The sequence below is a fragment of the Capra hircus genome, chromosome 11 (genome assembly GCF_001704415.2).
Source record: "Capra hircus breed San Clemente chromosome 11, ASM170441v1, whole genome shotgun sequence".
Lineage (NCBI taxonomy): Eukaryota > Metazoa > Chordata > Mammalia > Artiodactyla > Bovidae > Capra > Capra hircus.
Genome location: NC_030818.1, coordinates 86,789,831 through 86,811,100, shown reverse-complemented (window position 1 = coordinate 86,811,100; position 21,270 = coordinate 86,789,831). Strand labels below are relative to the sequence as shown.

Below are 21,270 nucleotides of genomic sequence, written 5' to 3'. Positions count from 1 at the left end.
AGTAGAAACTTCTGGACTAAACTACACACAGAGGGTATCAAACTCAGGAACTCCTTGATCAGCAGCAAGTAGCCTGACCCGTTTCCCAAACAGGTGATTTGCACGCATGAGAATAAACCAGCACAGGTTCAAGGGAAACTGTCCTTCAGCCATTGATCCTGGCTCTTAGCGACAAGCAGTAGTGGAAAGAAGAGATCTGCTTCTGGGGAATCATCTGTCCCGACCTACCTGCTGGCCCTCACCCTCCTCTGTCACTGGCCAAGCAGACTGGCTGGGCCAAAGCTCACAGACACGGCAGAGCCGTGAGAGCCGAAAGGGGTGCCTTCCTGTCCAGATGGGATCTGGCTGCTAGGCCCCCAGACCAAGTTCCCAAGCCCTAAGCACCTTCCCGCCTTGTCGGCAGATGCTAAGCAGGATGCCTGGCTGCTACACCTTCATCAAAACAGACTGGGCTCCAAGTTCATCACAGCCCAGCAGAGACAGGGAGGGTCTTGGCTCTGCCTCCTCCGCACTCGGACGAGTGCCTGGCGCTGTCCCAGGAGGGGGGCCTGTCCCAGGAGGTGGGCCTGTCCCAGGAGGCCCTGAAAGACACACTTGCTGTGCGGTGAGGCCTTGTCACCCCTGCCTACAGGTGGAGAGGGGCCAAGGAGTACAGAGTATAATAGATACAAGAAGCCTCACCTGGGATCATTCTTTCTGGTTTGGTTTTGTAAACCTGCTTTTTAAGACATTACAGCTTCCAGGTTTCTGCTGTTCTTGGTCTGTTGTTTGAGGAATGAGAGTATCAGTCAGTCAAGCCATTTCCACATAGAATCCGAAGTAGCATAGCCCCCTCCCTCTCGCATGTTACTCAGATGAGCTGCTGGTCACCGGCTTCATCATGGCCCCCTGGACACACACACACACACACACACACACACACTGATGCACACACACACACGCACACACCACTACGCCTGGACTCTTGGACAGAGACGGCCTGCATGGTGCCGAGCCCTCGGATGGCAGCATCCTGAAGAGAAGGTTCTCGGTCCTGCTGGAGAGACCCATGGGCCCCGGGCCTGTCCTTTCTGGGGCTGGTGGTGTGGTTTCCCCTGGGAGTTGCAGAGGCTATCTTTTCTTGCTTCTCACCGAGGTACAGCAATCCCATAGTCAAATATTTGTGGCTAAGCGTGCCGCGTGATGCACTGTGCACACACATGTCCGTGTTGCCGAGTGAGTGAGGGGGCGTCCCCAGCCGCCCCCCTCCAGAAGGCCTGAGAGCTGTCCCACTTCCCGCCCCCAGACAGCCCCAGTCTTGCTGCTGTCAGAGTGGGTCATTTCACCTGCTCTTGAACCTCACATAAATGAGGCTGGCTTCCTTTTGCTCACGAGCTGTCTGCAATATGCATGCACACTATTGGGAAAAGCCCCGGAACATTCCAGCTGGGGAGGGTCCTGGAGCTGGTGGGCAGCCCGGCCTCTCCTCCTGCCGTGGGCGAGGGTAGGGGGGCAGATCAGGCCTGTGCCCCATCCCCCCAGGAGCACCCAGAACCTCTAAGCACACGCGTCTGTGTGGCCCTTTGCAGGCGATATATAAAATGGTGTCCTCCGTGATGAAGATGCCAGAGGACGAGTCCACGCCGGAGAAACGCACAGACAAGATCTTCAGGCAGATGGATACCAACAATGACGGTAGGACCCCCGCATGTCTGTGCCGCGCTGCCGGGAGCAGAGAGGCGTTTGGGACCCTTCCCTGCAGCTTCTGGGACCTTGCCTAGCCCAGCCCTGGCCAGTGCAACTATGCTGATAGCTGGGCTTCGGAGACCAGTGTCCTGCCCCCTGAGCGGTAGTCTCGTCGCTTCTAGAATGGGGAGACTGTGGGCCTGTGGGCGTGTCCCAGGGAAGAAGAGGCAGGTGTGCCCATGGCACCTGGGTTGGAATCAGGTGTCCTGGGTGGTAGATGGATGGATGGCCCCCCACCATCCCTCCTCCAGGCCCCAGTGGCCCTGGCGACTGTCAGAAGGTGCTGGCCTGCAGCAGCTGTGCCAGGCTTGGTGGGACCACACCACAGCAGAAGTGGTGGGTTTTGGTGGGGGACGGCCATGAGAGCCTGGCAGGGAGGACGTGCCCTGTGTTTCCTTCTCTGCCTCAGCTGTGAGCTTCTTTGGGGTCCATGCCAAGGAGGGTAACCATGAAACAGGATGGATCCGCACAAAGTGCAGCCCCAGAGCCATGTCAAATTTGCTTTTGAAGGATAAAGAAACGCGGCATTTAGAAAAGAAAAAGAGAAAATACCTGCTGTGCTGTGCTTGGGGGCTGAAAATAAGTTAATGCATGGGAAAGCCCCCCACTCCCTGGCCGAACCTTTAAGTGCTATTTGCAGATGAAGGCAAATGACTGAGCCAACAGGGGAGGGGCGTGGTGGGGCTGCAAGCACATCAACCCATGGAGACAGTTTTCAAAACACGATCAACGTAAGACAGCCTTGCGCCTGGTGTGGCCTTTGGGCAGATTCACAAAGCATGTCTTCCACCCTCCAGGGTAGCAAGGCACAGGCTTTGGATTCAATAGATCTGTTCCAGCAGTCTTGGCTTTTCTGAACCTCAGTTTACTCTTCTGTGAAATGGGGATAATAATTCAGTCTCTTGTGGTTGTGAGGATCCAGAGGATCTGCTCTGACCTCTCAGCTCTGTGCATCTTCCCAGGCTGTCCGTGAACCAGGGCCTGCACTTCTCCTGTGAGCCCCGGGATCGGCCCTGAAGCTTGGGGAGGGGGCAGGAGAGGCAGTGTTGGAGGAGAGGAGAGTGAAGCAGGGGTGTGCAGAATTCAGCCCTCGTCCTTCTCTGGGTTTGCCCCACACCCTTCCCACCATCCCGGCCCCTCCTCAGAAAGCACAGGTAGTTGCTGAGGCCACGGGTCCTGAGTCTGGCGGAGCACCAGGAGCACCCTGATGGCTGCGGACAGACTGTGCTCAGGGGTCCCCATCCCCTTGCCAGCCCCGCTTTCTGCCCAGAGGAGAGGCCAGTGCTTTCATTAGCTCCTTGCCCTGAGTAAGTAAGTGTTAATCACTCAGTCGTGCCCAACTCTTTGCGATCCCCATGGACTGCAGCCCATCAGGCTCCTGTGTCCATGAGATTTTCCAGGCAAGGATACTGGAGTGGGTTGCCATTTCCTTCTCCAGGGGATCTTCCTGACCCAGGGATCAAACTCGGGTCTCCGGTACTGCAGGCAGATTCTTTACCAACTGAGCTACATGGGAAGCCCCTTGCCCTGAGTGGTCAGGGTAAAGTCTTCGTTAACCGTATGAACAGTCACAAAGCCCAGTAGTCCTCTGCATCATCCCAGGAGCCTCCTTTTCTGCCGGGGAGATGACTGCTCCCCTTCCCAATCTATCCCTTTGCCTGGGGTGGTTTAGTCTCCTGCTGGGGATGCTCTGGGGGTGTTCACGCCTTTGAGACAGGCATGGCTGTGATCCCCCCACACAGATGAAGACCCTGGGACGTGGAGAGGTGGGTCGCTTGCCTGTGGAGGCAGAGCTAAGTGCCCACCAGTGTGCTGGGCATGGCCCCAAGCTCCTGTGTTGGGGTCACTGGCTCTATTTTGTTTTACAGCTACAGAGGCAAGACCGAGGTTCCCCCAAGGCACAGGTTGCCAGAATGCAGGGTCTGCTTCAAACCTAGGTCCCTCCCGTATCTGTATCTTGGGAGAAGTACCATGTGATCAATGAAAGCCAAACGGGTTTTTCCAGAAATGCCTTCAAAGCGCGTGGAGCCTGGACAGCATCCTGCCTCTAGAGGGCTCGAGACTTGGACCCCAGGAAGCTTCCCCGACCCAGGAGCTGTCCGTGTGTTCTCCCGAAGGTGGCAAACAGTGAGCATTGGCTAACTCCTGTTTCTCCTGTCCTCCTTCCTGCAGGCAAACTGTCCCTGGAAGAATTCATCAAAGGTGCCAAGAGCGACCCATCCATCGTCCGGTTGTTACAGTGTGACCCCAGCAGTGCAAGTCAGTTCTAAGGGGTTGGCATCTGGACAGTGCAGAGAAACACAGGCTTGTCTTGCCATTTAAGCTTTGCTTGCAAAAGTGGATGCCTCCTCAATCATTCCTGCTCTCCCGGGGTGGCCAGGCAACACGTCACTGCACCTGCCTGCCAGGCAGCTGTGCCCCACTCCTCACCTGGCCTCCTCCCACCCCCACCCCGCCCCGGTCCCTCCAGGACGACATCCTGGGGATGTGTTTACGTGCAGGGCTCATGGTGTCCTCACTTTCGGGGCACCTCCCAGCCCACAGGGAGCCCTGAGGACACGCCAAGGATACCAGTGGGACTTTCTGAGATCGCGCCAAGGCCAGCCAATTGATCTGTGATGGCAGGTGACTCTGTGGGAAAGATGGGGGCAAGAACAGAGGGAGAGGAGACGGGCAAGCCCTCCCCATGCATGGCTCCACCCAGCTCGTTTGTTTCCTCCGACCAAAACCGCTTGCACGTATATATACCATGGTCTCCTTTTAATATATAAATTATACGTACGGTGATGTGAAATGTAACGTGTAGGTTCCGTATTTAATGCCTTGATTGCCTTTGAAGTGTGGTTCCCTCGTGGCCTGTGATTCCCACCCCCCGACCCCCCTGAGCCTGGTTACTTTGTGGTATTTATGCCCTCAATCTGCCCTTCTCCAAAGGACATGCATGCATGCCCAGGGCTGTGGAGACCCTCCTGTCCGCGTCGTGAACGCAGGTGTCTCTGTGAGGCTTGTCCTCCCTGTTGATTGGTCTGGCATTCCCTGTATTAAAATGATCAAATAAACAGGAGGTGTCTGAGTCTTGTGTTGGCCTGCGACAGCCCCTGCTCGGCTGCCGTGGCCTGAGCGCTCTCTGGACAGGTGGCCTCTGTGGGTCCAGCTGCTCATTGTAAACTGGGCTGCCCCTATGTCCCTGCGGCCGTCACTGTGTCTATAAATCCTGTGCAACCTCTCCTTCCATCTCTGCCTAATGCCAAGAAATACGTGGAAATAAAACATGACTGTTCTTGGGGGTTTGATGGCCAGGCTTCTGCCTCCTTCCCTCCCTCCCCCAGCTTCTCTGCCCCCCGCCCCCAGCCCAGCCCCATGGTTTAATCAGCAAGGTTGTGAGACTGCACATCCCCAGCAATGACAGGGCCTAGACTCTGGGCATACGCACCGGCTAGGAGGGCGGGCAGGCCTGGTTTCTCAGGCTGTGGCCATCAAAATGCTTCTGGTTTCAGAAGCAGTAGAAGGGGCCTTAACTGTGGGCAAGATGGGCACCACCTTTTCAGCCTGGCTGACACTGCATCTGGGGGGCATCACTAAGGATGTCCTGGTTCTTTCCGCTGCCCCACCACCCTGCCCCTGGCCTCTGAGGCAGCTTCTGTCCACACCCTTGAATCCTTGGGGTCCCTGCAGGGTAAGTGAGGCTGACACGGGAGCCTTCCAAGACAGGACAAGAAGTGGCCCTGGCTTATTTCTTCCTTAAAAGGGAAGAGAACTTTCCAAAATTCTCCCGCCCACCTCACCCCGGCCAGGCTTCTCGATGCCTTGGCCTGGAGTGTGAGGTGCCTAGAGGCACCCAGGGTGACAAGGGCCCCTCCCCCAGGGGGCGTGCCACCAGGAAGGGTGGACAGGACTGAGATTCTGGTTCCAGTGTCTGTCACACCCGCCCACGGGCCTGGTGACCGCTCTTGAGTCTCACCTGGAGAAAGGCAGGTGATCGAGGTAAGTGGGCAAGCATGTAGGCTGCCCCACAGCAGAGACACTGGCTGTTTTTAGTCAACTTAATATCTTTTAGGACTCCATGCCTGTGATAGAAAGTGTGAGCCCCGTCTGCTAGTGCTTTTGTGGTCAATGGCATCGCCAAGTCCAAACCTTCATGGGCAGTGTCCACAGGGATGGGATGAGAGCGGGAGGCCAGGTGACCTGGGGCACTTGCTACCACGAGGCCGCATCTGATGGTGCCATGATGAGGGGTGCAGAGGAGGCTGCAGTGCTGCTAACAGGATATTGCCCAGTAACGAGGCATAGATGGGAGTGACTGCAGGTGCAGAGTTTGCCACAGAAACAGACAACAGAATGTCTCTCTCTCCCTCGGTGGTGGTGTTTAGTTGCTAAGTCACTTTTGCAACCCCACGGACTGATCCTAAAGGAAATCAACCCTGAATATTCATTGGAAGTACTGATGCTGAAGCTGAAGCCCCGACACTTTGGCCACCTGATGCAAAGACCAGACTCATTGTAAAAGACCCTGATGGGAAAAATTAAGGGCAGGAGGGAAAGGGGGCAACAGAGGATGAGATGGTTGGAAGATATCGGTGATTCAATGGACCTGAGTTTGTGCAAACTCCAGGAGATAGTTAAGAACAGGGAAGCCTGGTGTGCTGCAGTTCATGGGGTCGCAAAGAGCTGGACACGACTGAGCGACTCAGTAACAGCAGCAACAATGGACTGTAGCTTGCCAGGCTCCTTCTGTCCATGGGATTTCCCAGGCAAGAATATTGGAGTGGGTTTTCATTTCCTTCTCCAGGGGATCTTCCTGACCCAGGATTTGAACCCCATGTCTCCTACATGTGGGTTCTTTACCACTGGGCCACCAGGGAAGCGCCTCCCTCTGAATACTTATTCACGTATATGGGTGGTGGGGTTGGGGTTGGGGGATGGGAAAGAGAGAGGCATTGTAAGGAACTGGCTGATAGGATTATGGGGGCTGAATGGTCCCAAGATTGGCCAGCTGGAGACCCAGGAGAGCCTACGGCATTTGTTCCAGTCCGGGTCTGAAGGCAGGAGCCCGTGGTCCCAGCCCAAGACCGCCAGGCAGAGAACAGAGCCTCAGTTCAGCCCTTGTTCGAGTCGGCCCTTTGGATGAGGTCCTCACCCTGGTGGGAAGCCCTACAGTACGTCTGCTAATGCAGTGTTAACCTCATCCAGAAACACCCTCACAGACACACTCAGAATGGCGTCGAACCACCCGCCAGGACACCCATGACCCAGCCACACAGACGTAAAATAACCATCCCTGTGCTTCCACACAAATGGGAAGGATGTGGATCTGGGGTCCTGGTGGGCCCTGCCCCAACAGAAGCTCACAGAAGCTCACAGAAGTCATGGTGGTTCCTTAGGGAGTCGTCGGCGATGAGGACCTGCCCTAAGGAAGGGAAGGGACCACCCACAGGCCTGTCACTGACTCGGGGACTCCCTTAGAAGCTGTCCATACCCCTCGGGTCCCAGGAAGTTAATGGCAGAAGGAGAACCAGTCAGATTATCTTACCCCCCACCCCCCACGTGGCCCCTTTCACTGTGTGTGTGCGTGTGTGCAGGGCGACAGGCAGTGTGGTTTCTGCAGGCAGGGCTCAGTGGGACTTGGGGGTCCAGTGAGGATATGTGTCTGTCCTGCGGGGCAGTGCCATGGACGCGTGCACGAGGAACAACCCACATAGACACTGGGTGTTGAGGGTCCCGTGCGTCCAGCCTGCATCAGCAAAAGGCAAGTGGCCCCTGGGGACCAGTGTGAGGCTGTGTCGGGTGCCAGCCTTGCAGCTCCTTCCAGGTGGGTGGGGGAGGGACCTGAGCCCCCTGCCCCGGCTGGCCCGGGCTGCTTTCACAGTGGGGGCAGCCCCAGACCCTGTCCCCAGCTTGTGGCCTCCGTGAACGTCGTGCCTTTCTCAAGACTCTATGCCAATGGGGCTGAAAACTTTCTTCCAGAAGGTCACCCCACCCCTCCCGGGTACCCTTCACAGTGCCCCCACTTGCCTTGCTCACAGCGCTCTTCCCCTTGAACTGACCTCGCAGTTCACCCCTTCCCCTACCCGGAGCCAGTGCCCAGCCTGGCTTGGCATTAGCTGCTCAGGGTGTTCCCTTGGTGGCCTCCTGGTTAGGACTCTGGGCCTTCACTGCAGTGGCCTGGGTTTGATCCCTGGTTGGGGTCATGAGGTCCCACAAGCTGAGCAGAGCAGCTTAAAACAAAAGGCAAAAAAAACAGAAGTTCTGAATGAGTGAGTGAATGACCTGGGGAAGCAGCCTGGTCCAGGACAAGCTGTCTGGAGCCTCAGAGCCTAGATACCCGGTGTGGCTGGCCCTGGATCTCCCTCTGAGCTGGGCGACGTTCCAGTGCCCACAGCCCTCCTGTCACAGTCAGGCCTCTACCAGTGGCATCTGTTGAGTGGCTAAATGTTAGTGTTAGTCACTCAGTAATGTTGGACTCTGCAACCCCATGGACTGTAGCCCACCAGGCTCCTCTGTCCATGGAATTCTCCAGGCAAGAATACTGGAGTGGGTTGCCATGCCCTCCTCCAGGGGATCTTCCCGACTGAGGGATCGAACGTGCATCTCTTACAGACCCAGGGATCAAACGTGCATCTCTTAGGTCTCCTGCATTGGCAGGCAGAGTCTTTACCACTGAGCCATCAAGGAAGCAGGACCTGACAGCTTGGTGGCAGTGCAAGACCACAGAGGAGTCTCAAGCACGAGGCGCTGCTGCCCTCTGGTGGCCGTGGCTGGGAGGGCCGTCTAGGCTTGAGCGCGCAAACCCCCCAGCCTGGTTTAGGAAACTCCGGGACCAGATTCGTATCTGAGCTTTCTCTCTCTGCCCCATTTGACAGGTGAGGAGCTTGAGGCCCAGGGGTGACCTGATTTTCCGTGAGACACAGCAAACAGAAGGTGCAGCTGGGCTCCTGGTGCCCAGGACTTGGAATCCCTGTTGATAGGGTTGTCACATAAAATAACAGGGTGACCAGCCAGCAAGTAGAGTAACCTAAAAAAACCTGACAGAGAGGGATGGAGTCTGCATAGACATGCAAGGTCACCATCTTCAGGGTCACTATGAGGGGTACGAGGAGCAGAGGGCTACAGAGGACAGGCTGAGTGGAGCCTGTGCAGCACCAAGGATGGTCAGCTGGGAGGCTAGAGAGGGCTGTCGAAGGCCTGGACAGTGGTGTGTGCGCAGGCTTCCGGCTTGGCTCGCAGTGCAGGCTGGTCTAGGTGCAGACTCAGGTCTGACCTTGGCCCCAGGGGGTGACTCCAGATGGGGCAGAGCCCCCCTCCCTGGCGGGGGTGGGGGCGAGGGAGAGGCAGGGGTGAAGTCCTTATCCCCAGGGGCTCTGATGTCTCCATTAGCCTCCAGAGCTGGGTGGGCACAAGTCAGAGCCCCCTCACCCTGAAAAGTTGCCAAGGAGGCCTTGGTCAAGCCCACCCAAGACCCCGACCAAGCTCCCCGGCCCTTGTTTAGCAGTTCATGGGCACAGGAGCCACATAACAGGACTTTTCTGTTTCCTCACCTGGGAGGCATATTTTCTATAATTCCTTTAAAGTCAGCAATAGACACATATAAAAGTGCGCATGAAGTCAGTCTGCACTCGCCTCCTCAGGCCCTCCATTTTCCTGCTACGTCTCTGTCAGTTCTTCCAAAAGTTTCTGTATATGCAGGTAGGTATGCGTGTGCACAAAGTTTGGTTTGCTCTTTGTACAGACAGTAGCTCACCACACACCCACGGTCCCCACACAGAGCTCTGGCAGGGCCCTGCGTCTCACAGCGGCTGTGTCCCAGTGATCATCTCAATGGTTCCCTCCTGGTGAACACACATCTGCTTCTCATATGTGCTATACAGACACTGTTACAATGAAAAGTCTAGTAAGTGGCCATGTCCGAGATTTCTTACAAGTTAGAATTCTTGGGGCAAAGAAAATGTGGATTCTTTTTTCAATTGTGCATTTGTTTGGGGCTTTACTGGGTCTTCGTTGCCGTACCGGCTTTTTCTCTAGTTGCGGTGAGATGGGCTTCTCACTGCAGTGACTTCTCGTGTGACACACAGGCTCGAGGGCATGTGGGCTCAGTTGTGGCTCCAACTCTAAAGCACACATATGCTCCGTAGCTGTGGCTCCCAGCTGTGGCACACAGGCTTAGCTGCCCCACGGCATGTGAGATCTACTCAGATCAGGGATTGAATCTGTGTCTCCTGCACTGGCAGGTGGATTCTTTACCACAGAGCCCCCGGGGAAGCCTAGATAATTTTTCAAATTGCCAGATTCCCTCAAGAGTTTATTCATATTCTTGCCTTCCCATCTGCCATGGGTGAGCTTGCCCGCTTACCCAGCTGGGGGAGTGAATTCTATCTTTGCCAAACTGATGGCTGAGATTCTCATAGTTCTAAAGGTTTGTTTCAAGTTTTCTGTGAAAAGTTCATATCTTGCCCACTTTCTACAGCATTGTTCCTCTTTTATTGATTTTTTGGAACTTTTATTATGAATGAAATCGGCTACTTCTATGTGTGTTTTTTTCCCCTTTGCCCCCTACATTTTTTACTTCAAATGTTTTCTTCTAATAGCTTCGTGGCCTAATCCATCACAGTGAAAACTTACACCTGGCGTTTATTGTGGTACAAGGAGCATCAGCACCTTCTACTTTTCCCAGGGGGTTACCTGTTGCCCCACAGCCCCTGTCCTGTCTGAGGTGGGCCCAGCAATCTGCGTTTTGAGACGCCCCCAAGTAACTCGAATAAAGACCTGCCTGGCTTGCCTTCACCTTGGACCAGGAGCCCCTCCTAGTGGGGGCCTGTGTGGGGACTCCAGCACCGTGTCAGCATCTTATGAAGGCCTGAGCTGTCCACTTCAAACCAAGGTCTAAGTGTCTGCGAATGAGAGACAGTACTATCTTTAGTCTGCACTGCCACCTAGAACCTTCTAAGAGGGTCCCAGAGGTAGTGTTGACGCCCACCCAGCTGTCTGAGCTCTCCATCCTCTTGCCAAACTCGCATGCTCATGCCCAGGTGTAGGGGCCAGGTGAGGTCATTTGGGCCAGCCCAGGCCATGTCACCATAGACTCCAAGTGGCTTCACCAAACCCTCAGGAGCCAGGTTCAGAGGCTGTGGTGTGGTTGTCATGGGACCTCTTGCGACTACTTCCGTCCCCACCAGCACTGGCTGGCTGGTCATACTACTTTACCTAAAGTGAGGGAAGAGCAGTTCCTAAGCCCTCAGTACAGCCTACTTTTTGAGGGGAAACCCTCTTTTCAATCCATAATCAGCACTTAGGAATAACAAGGTACAACTTCTGAAAGACTACCAAAACCTTGGTGTCTAGCTTGTACTTCCTGGCACTAATCTACACAGAACAATTTCTCTATCTTGAACTTTAGTGGGCAGATTGAGGACCCAGACAAGGATCTGCTCACAGGAAGTGGGGCAGACTGTTCACTTCAGAGTTCTTCTGCCTCTTCCGCCCAGACTTCGCCAGACCTACTTTCTCTGTGGCTCCTGAGAGGTCTCACTCAGTGGTCTGCCAACTAGAGCAGTGCTCTCAGGTCCAAGGACACCAGGAGTGGTGATGAGCCAAGGCCTAGTCTGGCTAAGCGGCCAGGAGGCAACAGGCGTCACAGCAGTGTGCTGTGTCCAGGTGGAACTCAGGCCTGGGGGAAAGCGGCTTTTCAGAAACTACGAAGTCACTCCCCTCAACTCCTTGGCAAAGGTACTAATAGCATCAAAAGTACTTAATCCAGCCCCTGAGAGGCAAGACGCTGCAGCCTCCCTGTCTGTGCCTGTGTGCTATTCTCCCCATGTCCTTCTAACAGCTGGCGAGATACTCGATGTCACCTGCAGGGAATGGGGCCGGTGAGAGACTTACTCAAGAGACTCTGGCTTTTACGTGGCCTGCCCTCCTGTCCAGAGCTACAGCAGGGATTCACAATTCCCTCTTGGAAATTTAAACGCGAGCCTGCCACCCTTTTTCTGAGGTGTAGGGTAAAAGAGAATACAAAAGGCCAAGGTCAGATAAGAGCTGCAACTCTGTAACAAGCTAGTTTGTAACTGTACCTTTTCCTGTGTGTGAAGTCAAGGTGCAAATATGAGACTGGTCTCTGGAGGCAAGGCTCAGAGGGCCCTGTGTACCTCGCCTAGGCAGCTGCTGTGACAGGCAAAGACCACTTAGTTAACAAGGGGCTCTGGCGTACCAAGCTCAGTCAGCATCCAGGGTGGGGAACCACTAACAGCCGAGGCTGCCCATGGTCTCGCCTGTCCTCTTCCTCCCCCTGCCATGGGGTTAGATGCCCTCATTACTCTTCGAGACGCCACATCAGACTTTCTCCAGGACTCAGACTTGAAATAAAAATGTCAAAACAGAAAAAAAGTATTCCACGGATTTTTAAAACATTAAGAACGTGTCAACTCCTCAGTCTTCTGGGGCAATTTTCTCAGCCTACAGGGAAAAAAACATAAAATTCCCACCTATAACACAAGCTCAGGTGAGCCACCTGAAATGAACACACCATAAAAACTTCCCAATGCCAAGTTATGTCAAGATCCTTTATTCCTTTTTGTTAAAACCGGTCACAACACTAAGCTTCTGGCCCACCTTGCTGATACACAAGCCACAAACGCTTGCTCAGCAGTTGAAGCCTTTAGTAGCATGTTTGAAAAGTGAATAAAAATCCATATAAAACAAATATTCAAATAGTTTCCATAGGAACACAGATAAGTGTGACCCCATCTCCCAGTCTTCCACATTGGTGCACCTGTGCCAACCCTACTCACATAGACATCTCAGAACTAGCAGTAATTAAGTTAAATGGTCCCCCCCAAACCCTTAAATCAAGCTAAACTCGCAGTTAACAGCTACAAGAGTGGTATCTACACGTTAATACGCGTGGAAGCGCAGGCTGCCGAGTGCCGCTTCATGCCGCTCTCCCGGGCACAGGACACGGGCAGGGGACTGACGTCCGGCTCCTCCACTCCAGGCGGGAAGTCCTGGGCCCGGATCTGCTGCATCAGTTGCCTGCAGGAGACAGGCGGCAGTCAGAAACCCTGAGTCACCGCTAACCAAGCGGCTCCACAGGGTGTGACACAGTAACTTATTCATGAGCCTATTTACATCTCTGGTTACTATGTCATCAGGAAGCAATTCAATGTAATACTACAGCAAGCATTTCTTCAGAACCATCTTTTTGCTAAGAAGGAAACCACAAGTCACATGCACTAGTTAAAGTACTCTAGGTACAGAAATAGACTGACCAGCCTTTTCTAAATCAACTGTGCCTTAAAATTCTGCAACTATATACATCACTATTATTGGAGGAATTTTCCTTTCATTGTAATTATTTCAAAATTTCTAAAGCATATATTCTTAATATGGGGAGAAAAACAAAAAATAATTGTTATTATTTAATTCTAAGCAATTTCTTAATTCTATTGGACAAGAACAAGCATAATCAACCCTGGAAGGCACCTAATTCTTATCAGAACCAAACACACACTGTCACTAACCACGTTGGCCCTGACATCACATAGTAGATGGTGGGTCTCTGGAATCCATTGAAGGTAGAAGCAGCAGCAACAGTGTAAGCACCCATGTTCTCAAAGAGCATCCAATCGCCCACATGCATCTCAGGTAGGTTACAGCGCTCAACAATGCGGTCCAGGCCGTCACAGGTCGGTCCCCAGATGCTGGATGAATAATACTTCTCGTCTGGTTTGGGTCTCTACATTTGAGACAGAGAAACACACCTGCTTACACTTGTTCTGACCAGCCATCTTCCCACTGGTGTATACGACACATTCGGAAGGTACCTTCTGCAGAAGAGGCTTCACGTGCGCGTGGTCGTAAAGAATGCAGTTGAAGGAGCCATATACTCCATCGTTCACGTAATACATGAACGTCCGTTCACTAGACTCCTCTTCATCTAGAAAAGCAAATTTAAAAAAAGAAAATGATTAGAAAAGCAGAAATAGTCTCAGCTACCACTTAACCATTTTAGGTACGAACTTTCAGTATATATGTGCAATGACTCAATCTTGATACCTACCATCAGAGCCTGTCTGTTCCTTTAATACAAGTTTTTTGGCAATAATATTAACTGCGAGCGTGAAAGCTGATGCAACATAGTATCTGCCTGGCTCAGCTATGATTCTCACTCCAGAGTCGGATGGAAAATACTTGTCCAGTGCTGGGTTGATTACACTGGTGATCTACCAGAGACAGACAGAAAAGAGTAATTGGTCATCAAGGGGAACTCACATGGGGCAGCGCTTTGAAACACATCAAAAACATTGAGAGCTGCCATCAGCAGAGGTTTATCTTCAAACAGCAAAAGATAAACACCTCCCTGAAAACCAGTCTGCATATCCTGTGGTTTCATTTTGATTCCCCTCAAGACTTTTTACTCTTTAGTAAGATGTTATGGTATGATTTTATTAAGCAATGGGACAAATTTATTACCAGTGCCTAAATATTTTTATCTAACATATAAATATATACTAACAAGGTAAACTCTGTATTCTTCCTATTCACATAAATTTCAACAAAGTATGGATTTTATAAGTAAGTAGCATATAATGGCTTACCTTCAATGACTAAAAAACAACATTCTAAGTAAAGGAAGCACAAAATCTAGCAAATGATGTACTAAAGTCAGCAGGTTCTCTTAACTCCACAGTGACAGTCCTCAATTTTCCTAAGACTTTTGAAAATACTGTCTCATTTTATTTTAGAAAACTAGTAAGATAATACAGGGCTTCCCTGGTGGCCCAGAGAATAAAGAATCTGCCTGCAACGCACAAGACCCAGGTTTGATCCCTGGCTTGAGATGATCCCCAGAGAAGGAACTGGCTACCCACTCCAGGATTTCTGCCTGGAGAATTCCATGGACAGAGGAGCCTGGCAGGCTATAGTCCATGGGGTCACAAAGAGTTGGACACAACTGAGAGATTAATTAACTAACATAATACAATTTTAAATAGCACAGAAGTCATTCAAAATACCAGACCAAGTCATTCAAAATACCATACCAAGACATTTACTTTCATGTTTGTACAGTCCCTTCTGATGATTAGTTGTGACATATAAGTTTTGAAATATTTCAAAAAGGAACCTGCTAAGAGCTACAGACTGTAATTTCGTTATAAATTACCTCTTCAAATTTAAGCTTTACATCCTCAGATCCAGGAAAGCCACCACCAATATCAAGCAGATACATGTTGAAACCAACCTCAGCCTAGAGTCAAGAAAATTAAGTCCATCAGCCAGATTAAAAAGCCATGAAAAACGTATACAGCAGGTTAAGGTTAAATATGTAATGAGATGAGTTTTATGAAGGTCAATTCTAGAACTGGGACAAGTTGTTAATGCCATCCCTGCCCCCTTCCTCACACATGGGGCTCACAGATACTCACGCCCATGTCAAAGACACAGCGGGCATCAGAGATGGCCTGCACAAAGGTCTCAGGATCAGTACAGCCACTTCCCACGTGGAAGCTGGTGTCAAAAATAAAAACACAAAAAATACACTATTTCTTACTATTTCTGGAAATAACTATTCATGGTAGAAGACTTATAAAACTTGCATTGTCTAATACTTCATCTCCATCCCTGCCATCACCAAGATCTCACCTGACACCAATGACATCAATATCTAGCTCTTTCGCCCGTTCCAAAAGCAGCCTGCTGGTTTTGAGCGTGGCACCAAATTTGACACTGAGGCGACAGACTGCTTTGGAATCATCGGTGGCGATCCGCAAAACCAACCTAGAAGCAAGAAAAGTATATCAAATTTCCCACCGACACAAGATCACCTACAGCCGTGGTTAAAATAAGACTCCTTGGCTCTGATACCCTGTGGTCTGAGTCTAATTTGGTTTAACTCAGTACACATATAATTTACTAGTATGGAAATCTAACAACTGGAAATTTGAGTTTGTTCACATTATACATGTCCCATATCTGATCCGCCCTCAAATGGAATAACTTACTTGGCCTTTGGATGTGCCCTGGCAACTTTCATCAGCTCAACTTCACTATCAAAAGTCATCATCTGGACTCCGTTATTGGCAGCATACTTAATCTGAGACACTTGTTTACATGGATTTGCATAGATAATCCTCTCTGGGGGCACCCCGAGACTCTGCACCAATTGTATTTCAGTCTGAAAAAGAGGTATTTACACATGTAGCTAATATATGGACAAGCTGGCCCATGTCCACTCTCTTTAGCATCCTCTGCTCAAGCAAAGCAATTCTGATCTTCCCTGCTGGGAGGGGCCATTACAGACATCATTTGAGTTCTGCTGCTTTTGCTCACCTTGCTGGCACAGTCAAATCCTGTCCCAATGGCAGCAAGTGTCTTCACTATGGTTCTGCTATCATTGCATTTGACTGCATAAAAGGGGGTGACCCGAGGAAGAGCTTTCAACCATCTCAGATGTTTCTTCAGAATGTCTCCCAGGTCCGCAACATAGAAGGCATCCTTATCATCCTGCAGTAAGAGTGGTTACAGAAGACCCAACAGCAATTTAACAGATGTGACCAAGGCACAGCCTTCCCTTCACTTGCCCATCATTCTCATGAACCCTAGTCAATCATGGACATGATAATCACAATTGTCACAGGAGGATCCACAGCCAATTAAATTCCCAATTCCCTAACAGGACATTTCCATAAGACCCCTCTGAAGTTTCCCATTCATCTGCCTAATATTCTCAAAGCTGCACTACCAGCATAGACTTCATATATACTTACAGAAGAAGAAACTTCATTAATTTTTTGGTCCAGAATGTCCTTGGCAGTAAAGCCTTCATCCAAGAAATGGCAGTCAAACTCTTCATTACTAAAGCTGTTCATGGTCTCTTGATGTCTTTTTGAGACACAACAAACTGCAAATAGGGCAGACAAATCTACTCAGAAGTTTTATTAATACTTAGTAACTCCTAAGATAAACTTGCAACAATCACAAATACTTACGTAGAAAATGTAAGAGACGGAATTTAAAGGGATTATGCCAACTTTTCACAAAGGCAATTCTCCAGGAATTCCAAGTCCACCGAAGATGCCTGTGCTCTCTGTACAGCAGTGGAAATGTTCGATAAACACACAATCTGCTGTCCACCTTCAGAACACATTAAATTGGAAGATCAGGTATTGACAGCACACACACACCCAAGCAGCAGGGCTACTAAAGCACCCTCCAGAGCGCTCATTCCCTGGGTTTGGAAATCCCAATATTTCTAGGTTTAAGTCCAATGGTTCTATAAATCTCAATGGAATGAGGACCTCACAGATTCAACACTAGAGTTTTTCAAACTCAACTTCCATATATAGTACTGTACTTAGTCACTCAGTCGTGTCTGACTCTTTGTGACCCCATGGACTATAGCCTGCCAGGCTCCTCTGTCCATGGGATTCTCCAGGCAAGAATACTGGAGTGGGTTGCCATGCCCTTCTCCAGAGAATCTTCCCAACCCAGGAATGGAACCCAGGTCTTCCGCATTGCAGGCAGATTCTTTACCAGCTGAGCTACCAAGGAAGCCCATATATAGTTCTGTCCACCTCAAAAAAGGCACTCCAAACATTCCTGCTAAAATGCAGAATACAGGTTTCAGAAACTTTCCTGCACTCAGTCCACTGAGAGGGAAAAAGCTTCATGACAGCTTACTTTATTTCAGACCTGTTTCTCTTTAGAAGATTAAAACACCATGATAGCAATTTTGCAAAGCTGCCATATAAACACCTTGCTATTTCCTACATTTGCTAAGTCTTATACAGAAGAACTTTTAGTGACCAACAGGCACTGTTATCAATTTACTGAGTGCTCTAAATTTTCCTGAGAAATGAGCTAATTTTCATGCTAGGCATGTGTTTTTTTAAAAAAATGCAATTTAAAAAAATCAACAGAATGTATTACAGCTGCTGTATCTGAATGGCAATCGATATTCTAAAGCCAGCGCTGCCTACTAAACTACTTGGGATTCTGGGAATCCCAACTATCCTCACAGGCACTCTAACTTACATGATTGGCTATGAATGATAATCACCTGGGAGTTATTATCAACTATGAATTACAAAAATTAGCAAACAATGATTTCTGAATAAACAAAAATAAAGCTCATTTAACCATCAGAGCCACTGTCCTTGGCATTCACGAAATGTGACATTGGTCAATGAGTTACCTTAAAATTATTATTTTAATCTATTTAATCTCTGATAGGGAGGTCATCTTTTCCACTGTCCAACCCACTTCAGTGCCTGCAGCCTACTGGCAGAGGCCAGGCAATGGTTCGGGGCCGGGTTTGCTCTGGCATGGGACACTATGAGAGGCCCAGGGGGACGAGCCTGCCATAAATCCAAACCATGCATGGGAGAACTTGCAAGACTTGATCTAATGTGACTTGCTGGCTTTGTCAACCTCCTAGCTTCCTAATTTGCCCTTAGGGGAAGGGAACAGACCGCCAGCACACACATTCTGTCTACAAAAGTTAACATTTAAATAGGGTCACCAGTGATATACTGGGCCGTTTAGGGTTTAAAAAAAAAAAAAAGACAACATTCAGGCTTAAATTTACAAGTGTGTATTTCTCTGAAACACACCACTATTAAGTATTTTGCTTCCTTGTATCTTTCAAAGCTTTTCTTCAGTAACTTTTGATACAGAGAAAGTTCACCCTAGAACACCTTTGGGTGTTTTTTTCTATATGGCTACGTTACTTAAACTGACATGGATTAGCAAAACATGGTCCTTCTCTGGTATGAAATTATTTTTTGCCAACTGGGAAACGTTAGACAGGTACCAACTCAAACCGCAACTGAAAATTTTACAAATCGATTAAATTTTAGGTTTGAATGAAATTAGCACATTTTGTCCTCCCTACTAGACACTCCTAAAAGGTTCTGCTCCCCACATCTTCCCTCGTTATTTCGGATTCTCAAACAGTCGGCCGTTTGGGGAAAATATTGTGACTGGCTCCTACGTCTCAGTCGTTCGTCTGATCGTAATAATCTAAGGACTTTTCCTAAATCACTAAGTCAAAGATTCCATCAACATTTCTAAGTCCGGCCGAGCAGTATCAGTTACACACGGGTTATCTCAGCTCTAGCGATCTGAGTGGCTTTCTATATTGGGCCATTCGCTCTGTACACACAGCAGGGGGGGGGGAAAACTGAAAAAAAAAAAAGGAAATTCCAGGGCAACACGGCGGAACGGCACGTGCACGGGAGGCCGGCACCCCGAGACTTGTGCCGGGCTCGCCTCCTGCCTCCTCCTGCACCTGCTGCCGGACCACCACATGGGTTTAAAAAAAATAGCGGCTGAAGGATCGATCTCCTCAAAGAGCTTCCGGCTCAGAAAACCCTCACTGACGTGGTTCAGAAAAGGTGAACCCTGGGCCGCCCCAGCGCCAAGCTGCCCTTGAGCCGGGAGGGGTCGGGGTCCGGCTCCACCCGGGACCCCCAAGGCCGACGGGCCGGGCTCTGCGACCACGTGTCCTCGCAGCTCCAAGGGCCCGCTATGCTCCGGCCTCCGGGACACGTGGCCGGCACCCCCCGCCCCTCACCCGCGCCCGCCCGCCCGCCCGCCGGCCTCCCTACCGCCCGGACGCGACCCCTCTTTTACCTCAGAGCGCAGGGGCGCGGCGGGCCAACCCCATGGAGACAACGCGCCGCCGCCGAGCGCTGAAGGACCCGCCGGCCGCCCCGCCGCCCCCGTCAGCCGCTCGCCCGGCCGCCCGCCGCCTCGCTCCCTCCCGCGGAGGACTGCCGGCCCGAGGTGGCGCCGGAGCGCTGGCAGAGGGGCGGCGGCGGCGGAGGCTGAGGGGGAACTGACAAAGCCCGGCGCGCCGCCGCGCCGCTACTTATAGCGCCGCGCGTGTCGTCATGGAGACACACCAGCTCAAACCAGCCGCGATCGGTTCCGTCCGGGCGTCCTCCCAGGGAGGGGGCGGGGCCAACCTGGGACGGGGAGAGGGAGGGGTGGGGGTCGCCGGCCGATCAACGTCAGCACCTCCCAGCCCCGCCCAACCCCGCCCCTCCCGGGCCCGCCGCCGGCCCACGCATGCGCACCAGCCGCGGGCTCCCCAGGGCTCCGCGCGCCTGGCTGGCCGCCTAAGGCGGGTAGCCGCTCGCACGCCAGCCGAAGGATTGCAAAACCTGCCTCTAAACGCCCGCCGGATGGCAGCCTGTGCTCCAAGCCAGCGCTCTCCTTCCACCTGGCATCAAATGCCGCGTGCCCTCGGGCAGAGAACGGAAATCGCTGGGCGCGAGCGGGCCACGTGGACCCCACCTGGCGGACCCCGGGCCCTTCTTTCTTTCTGCGGGGCGTCTGTATATGCCGGTGGGAGGACCTGGAGGTGATCCTGGAGCAGCTCCACCCCACGAAGAAGTGGGGCAGGAGGCAGAAGGGGCAGCGGTCAGCGGGCAAATTAAGAGGCACAGCTCTGGGCAGCTCTCGAGCCGCTGAGCGTATTGAACCGCGTCTGACATGCCCGGGTGTCTTCCTAGAAGGTAGCAGGCAGCCGAGGACATGCGAAGAGGCACGTTGCGCTTAAACCAGAGACTCGTCTAAGGGCGTTAGGGCAAGGGGTGGGAGGTAACAGGTCTGCAAGCCACCGGGCGATCCACTGTCCTTTGTATTGTTGTTCAGTCGCTCAATCGTTTCTGACTCTGCGACCCCAGGGATTGCAGCACGCCAGGCGTCCCTGTCCTTAACCATCTCCTCTTGGAGCTTGGTCAGACTCCTGCTGGTTGAGTCGGTGATGCCATCCAGCCATCTCATCCTCTGGCGTCCCCTTCTCCTCCTGCCTTCAATCTTTCCCAGCATCGGGGTCTTTTTCTAATCAGTGGGCTCATCAAATCAGGTGGCCAAAGTATTGGAGCTTTAGCCTCAGTCCTTCCAGTGAATATTCAGGATTTATTTCCTTTAGGATGGACTGGTTTGGTCTCCTTACAGTCCAAGGGACTCTCAAAAGTCTTCTCCAACACCACAGTTCGAAAGCATCAATTCTTCCGTGCTCAGCTTTCTTTATGGTCCAACTCCAACATCCATATATGACTACTGGGGAAACCATAGCTTTGACTATTCAGACCTTTGTTGGCAAAGTCATGTCTCCACTTTTTAATATGCTATCTAGGTTTGTCATAGCTTTTCTTCCAAGGAGCAAGCATCTTTTAATTTCATGGCTGCAGTCACCATCTGCAGTGATTTGGAGCCTAAGATAATAAAGTCTGTCAGGGTATTGGGTGGTGCTTATCAATGACTTCTCTGAGGGCAGCTGTGATTGGCTCGCTTTGGGAGAGTTATGTGAGTCCCAACACAACAACAGTGTCTACAGGAGGAATACATACGGCAAAAACTGGGAAACTGGGAGTCCCCAGGAGTGCAGCCAAGACCCTGGTGGGAGAACTGGCCTCTCCCAGATGCTGCCCACCCTCACCACCACTGCCGACCTTAGGGAGGCACATGGGGCACTTTTTCCCCCTTGCATTTAAAATGTTCCTTCCCTTGTAGACAAAGTCCAACAAACACCATTATGTCCCAACG

At 51.5% G+C, this 21,270-nt stretch overlaps 2 protein-coding genes across 6 annotated transcripts in view; one reads left to right on the top strand and one right to left on the bottom strand.

The window, feature by feature from the left end:
- Positions 1–4,784, top strand: part of HPCAL1 (hippocalcin like 1) — a 123,184-nt gene extending 118,400 nt beyond the window's left edge. For 2 of the 3 annotated variants that reach the window (XM_018055664.1, XM_018055665.1), the window contains exons 4-5: positions 1,569–1,674; positions 3,898–4,557. In XM_018055664.1, the coding sequence (XP_017911153.1) occupies positions 1,569–1,674; positions 3,898–3,995 (204 nt within the window). In that variant the 3' untranslated portion in view covers positions 3,996–4,557. Of the gene's footprint in view, positions 1–1,568; positions 1,675–3,897 lie in introns of all 3 variants that reach the window. The other variant, XM_018055663.1, reaches the window with a different exon arrangement.
- Positions 12,251–19,555, bottom strand: ODC1 (ornithine decarboxylase 1). Of its 3 annotated transcripts, none has more exons than XM_018055661.1 (12): positions 19,348–19,549; positions 16,704–16,848; positions 16,482–16,636; positions 16,045–16,218; positions 15,717–15,889; positions 15,358–15,492; positions 15,141–15,222; positions 14,879–14,962; positions 13,775–13,937; positions 13,539–13,651; positions 13,236–13,450; positions 12,251–12,747 (listed from the first exon to the last, which is right to left on the bottom strand). In XM_018055661.1, exons 3-12 carry the CDS (start codon positions 16,581–16,583, stop codon positions 12,603–12,605), a joined length of 1,386 nt encoding a protein of 461 aa, XP_017911150.1. In that variant the 5' UTR covers positions 16,584–16,636; positions 16,704–16,848; positions 19,348–19,549; the 3' UTR covers positions 12,251–12,602. The 3 variants fall into 3 exon arrangements, with proteins under 3 accessions (XP_017911150.1, XP_017911149.1, XP_017911151.1); XM_018055660.1 differs by having other exon boundaries at positions 16,482–16,615; XM_018055662.1 differs by lacking the exon at positions 13,236–13,450 and having other exon boundaries at positions 12,258–12,747; positions 13,476–13,651; positions 16,482–16,615; positions 19,348–19,555.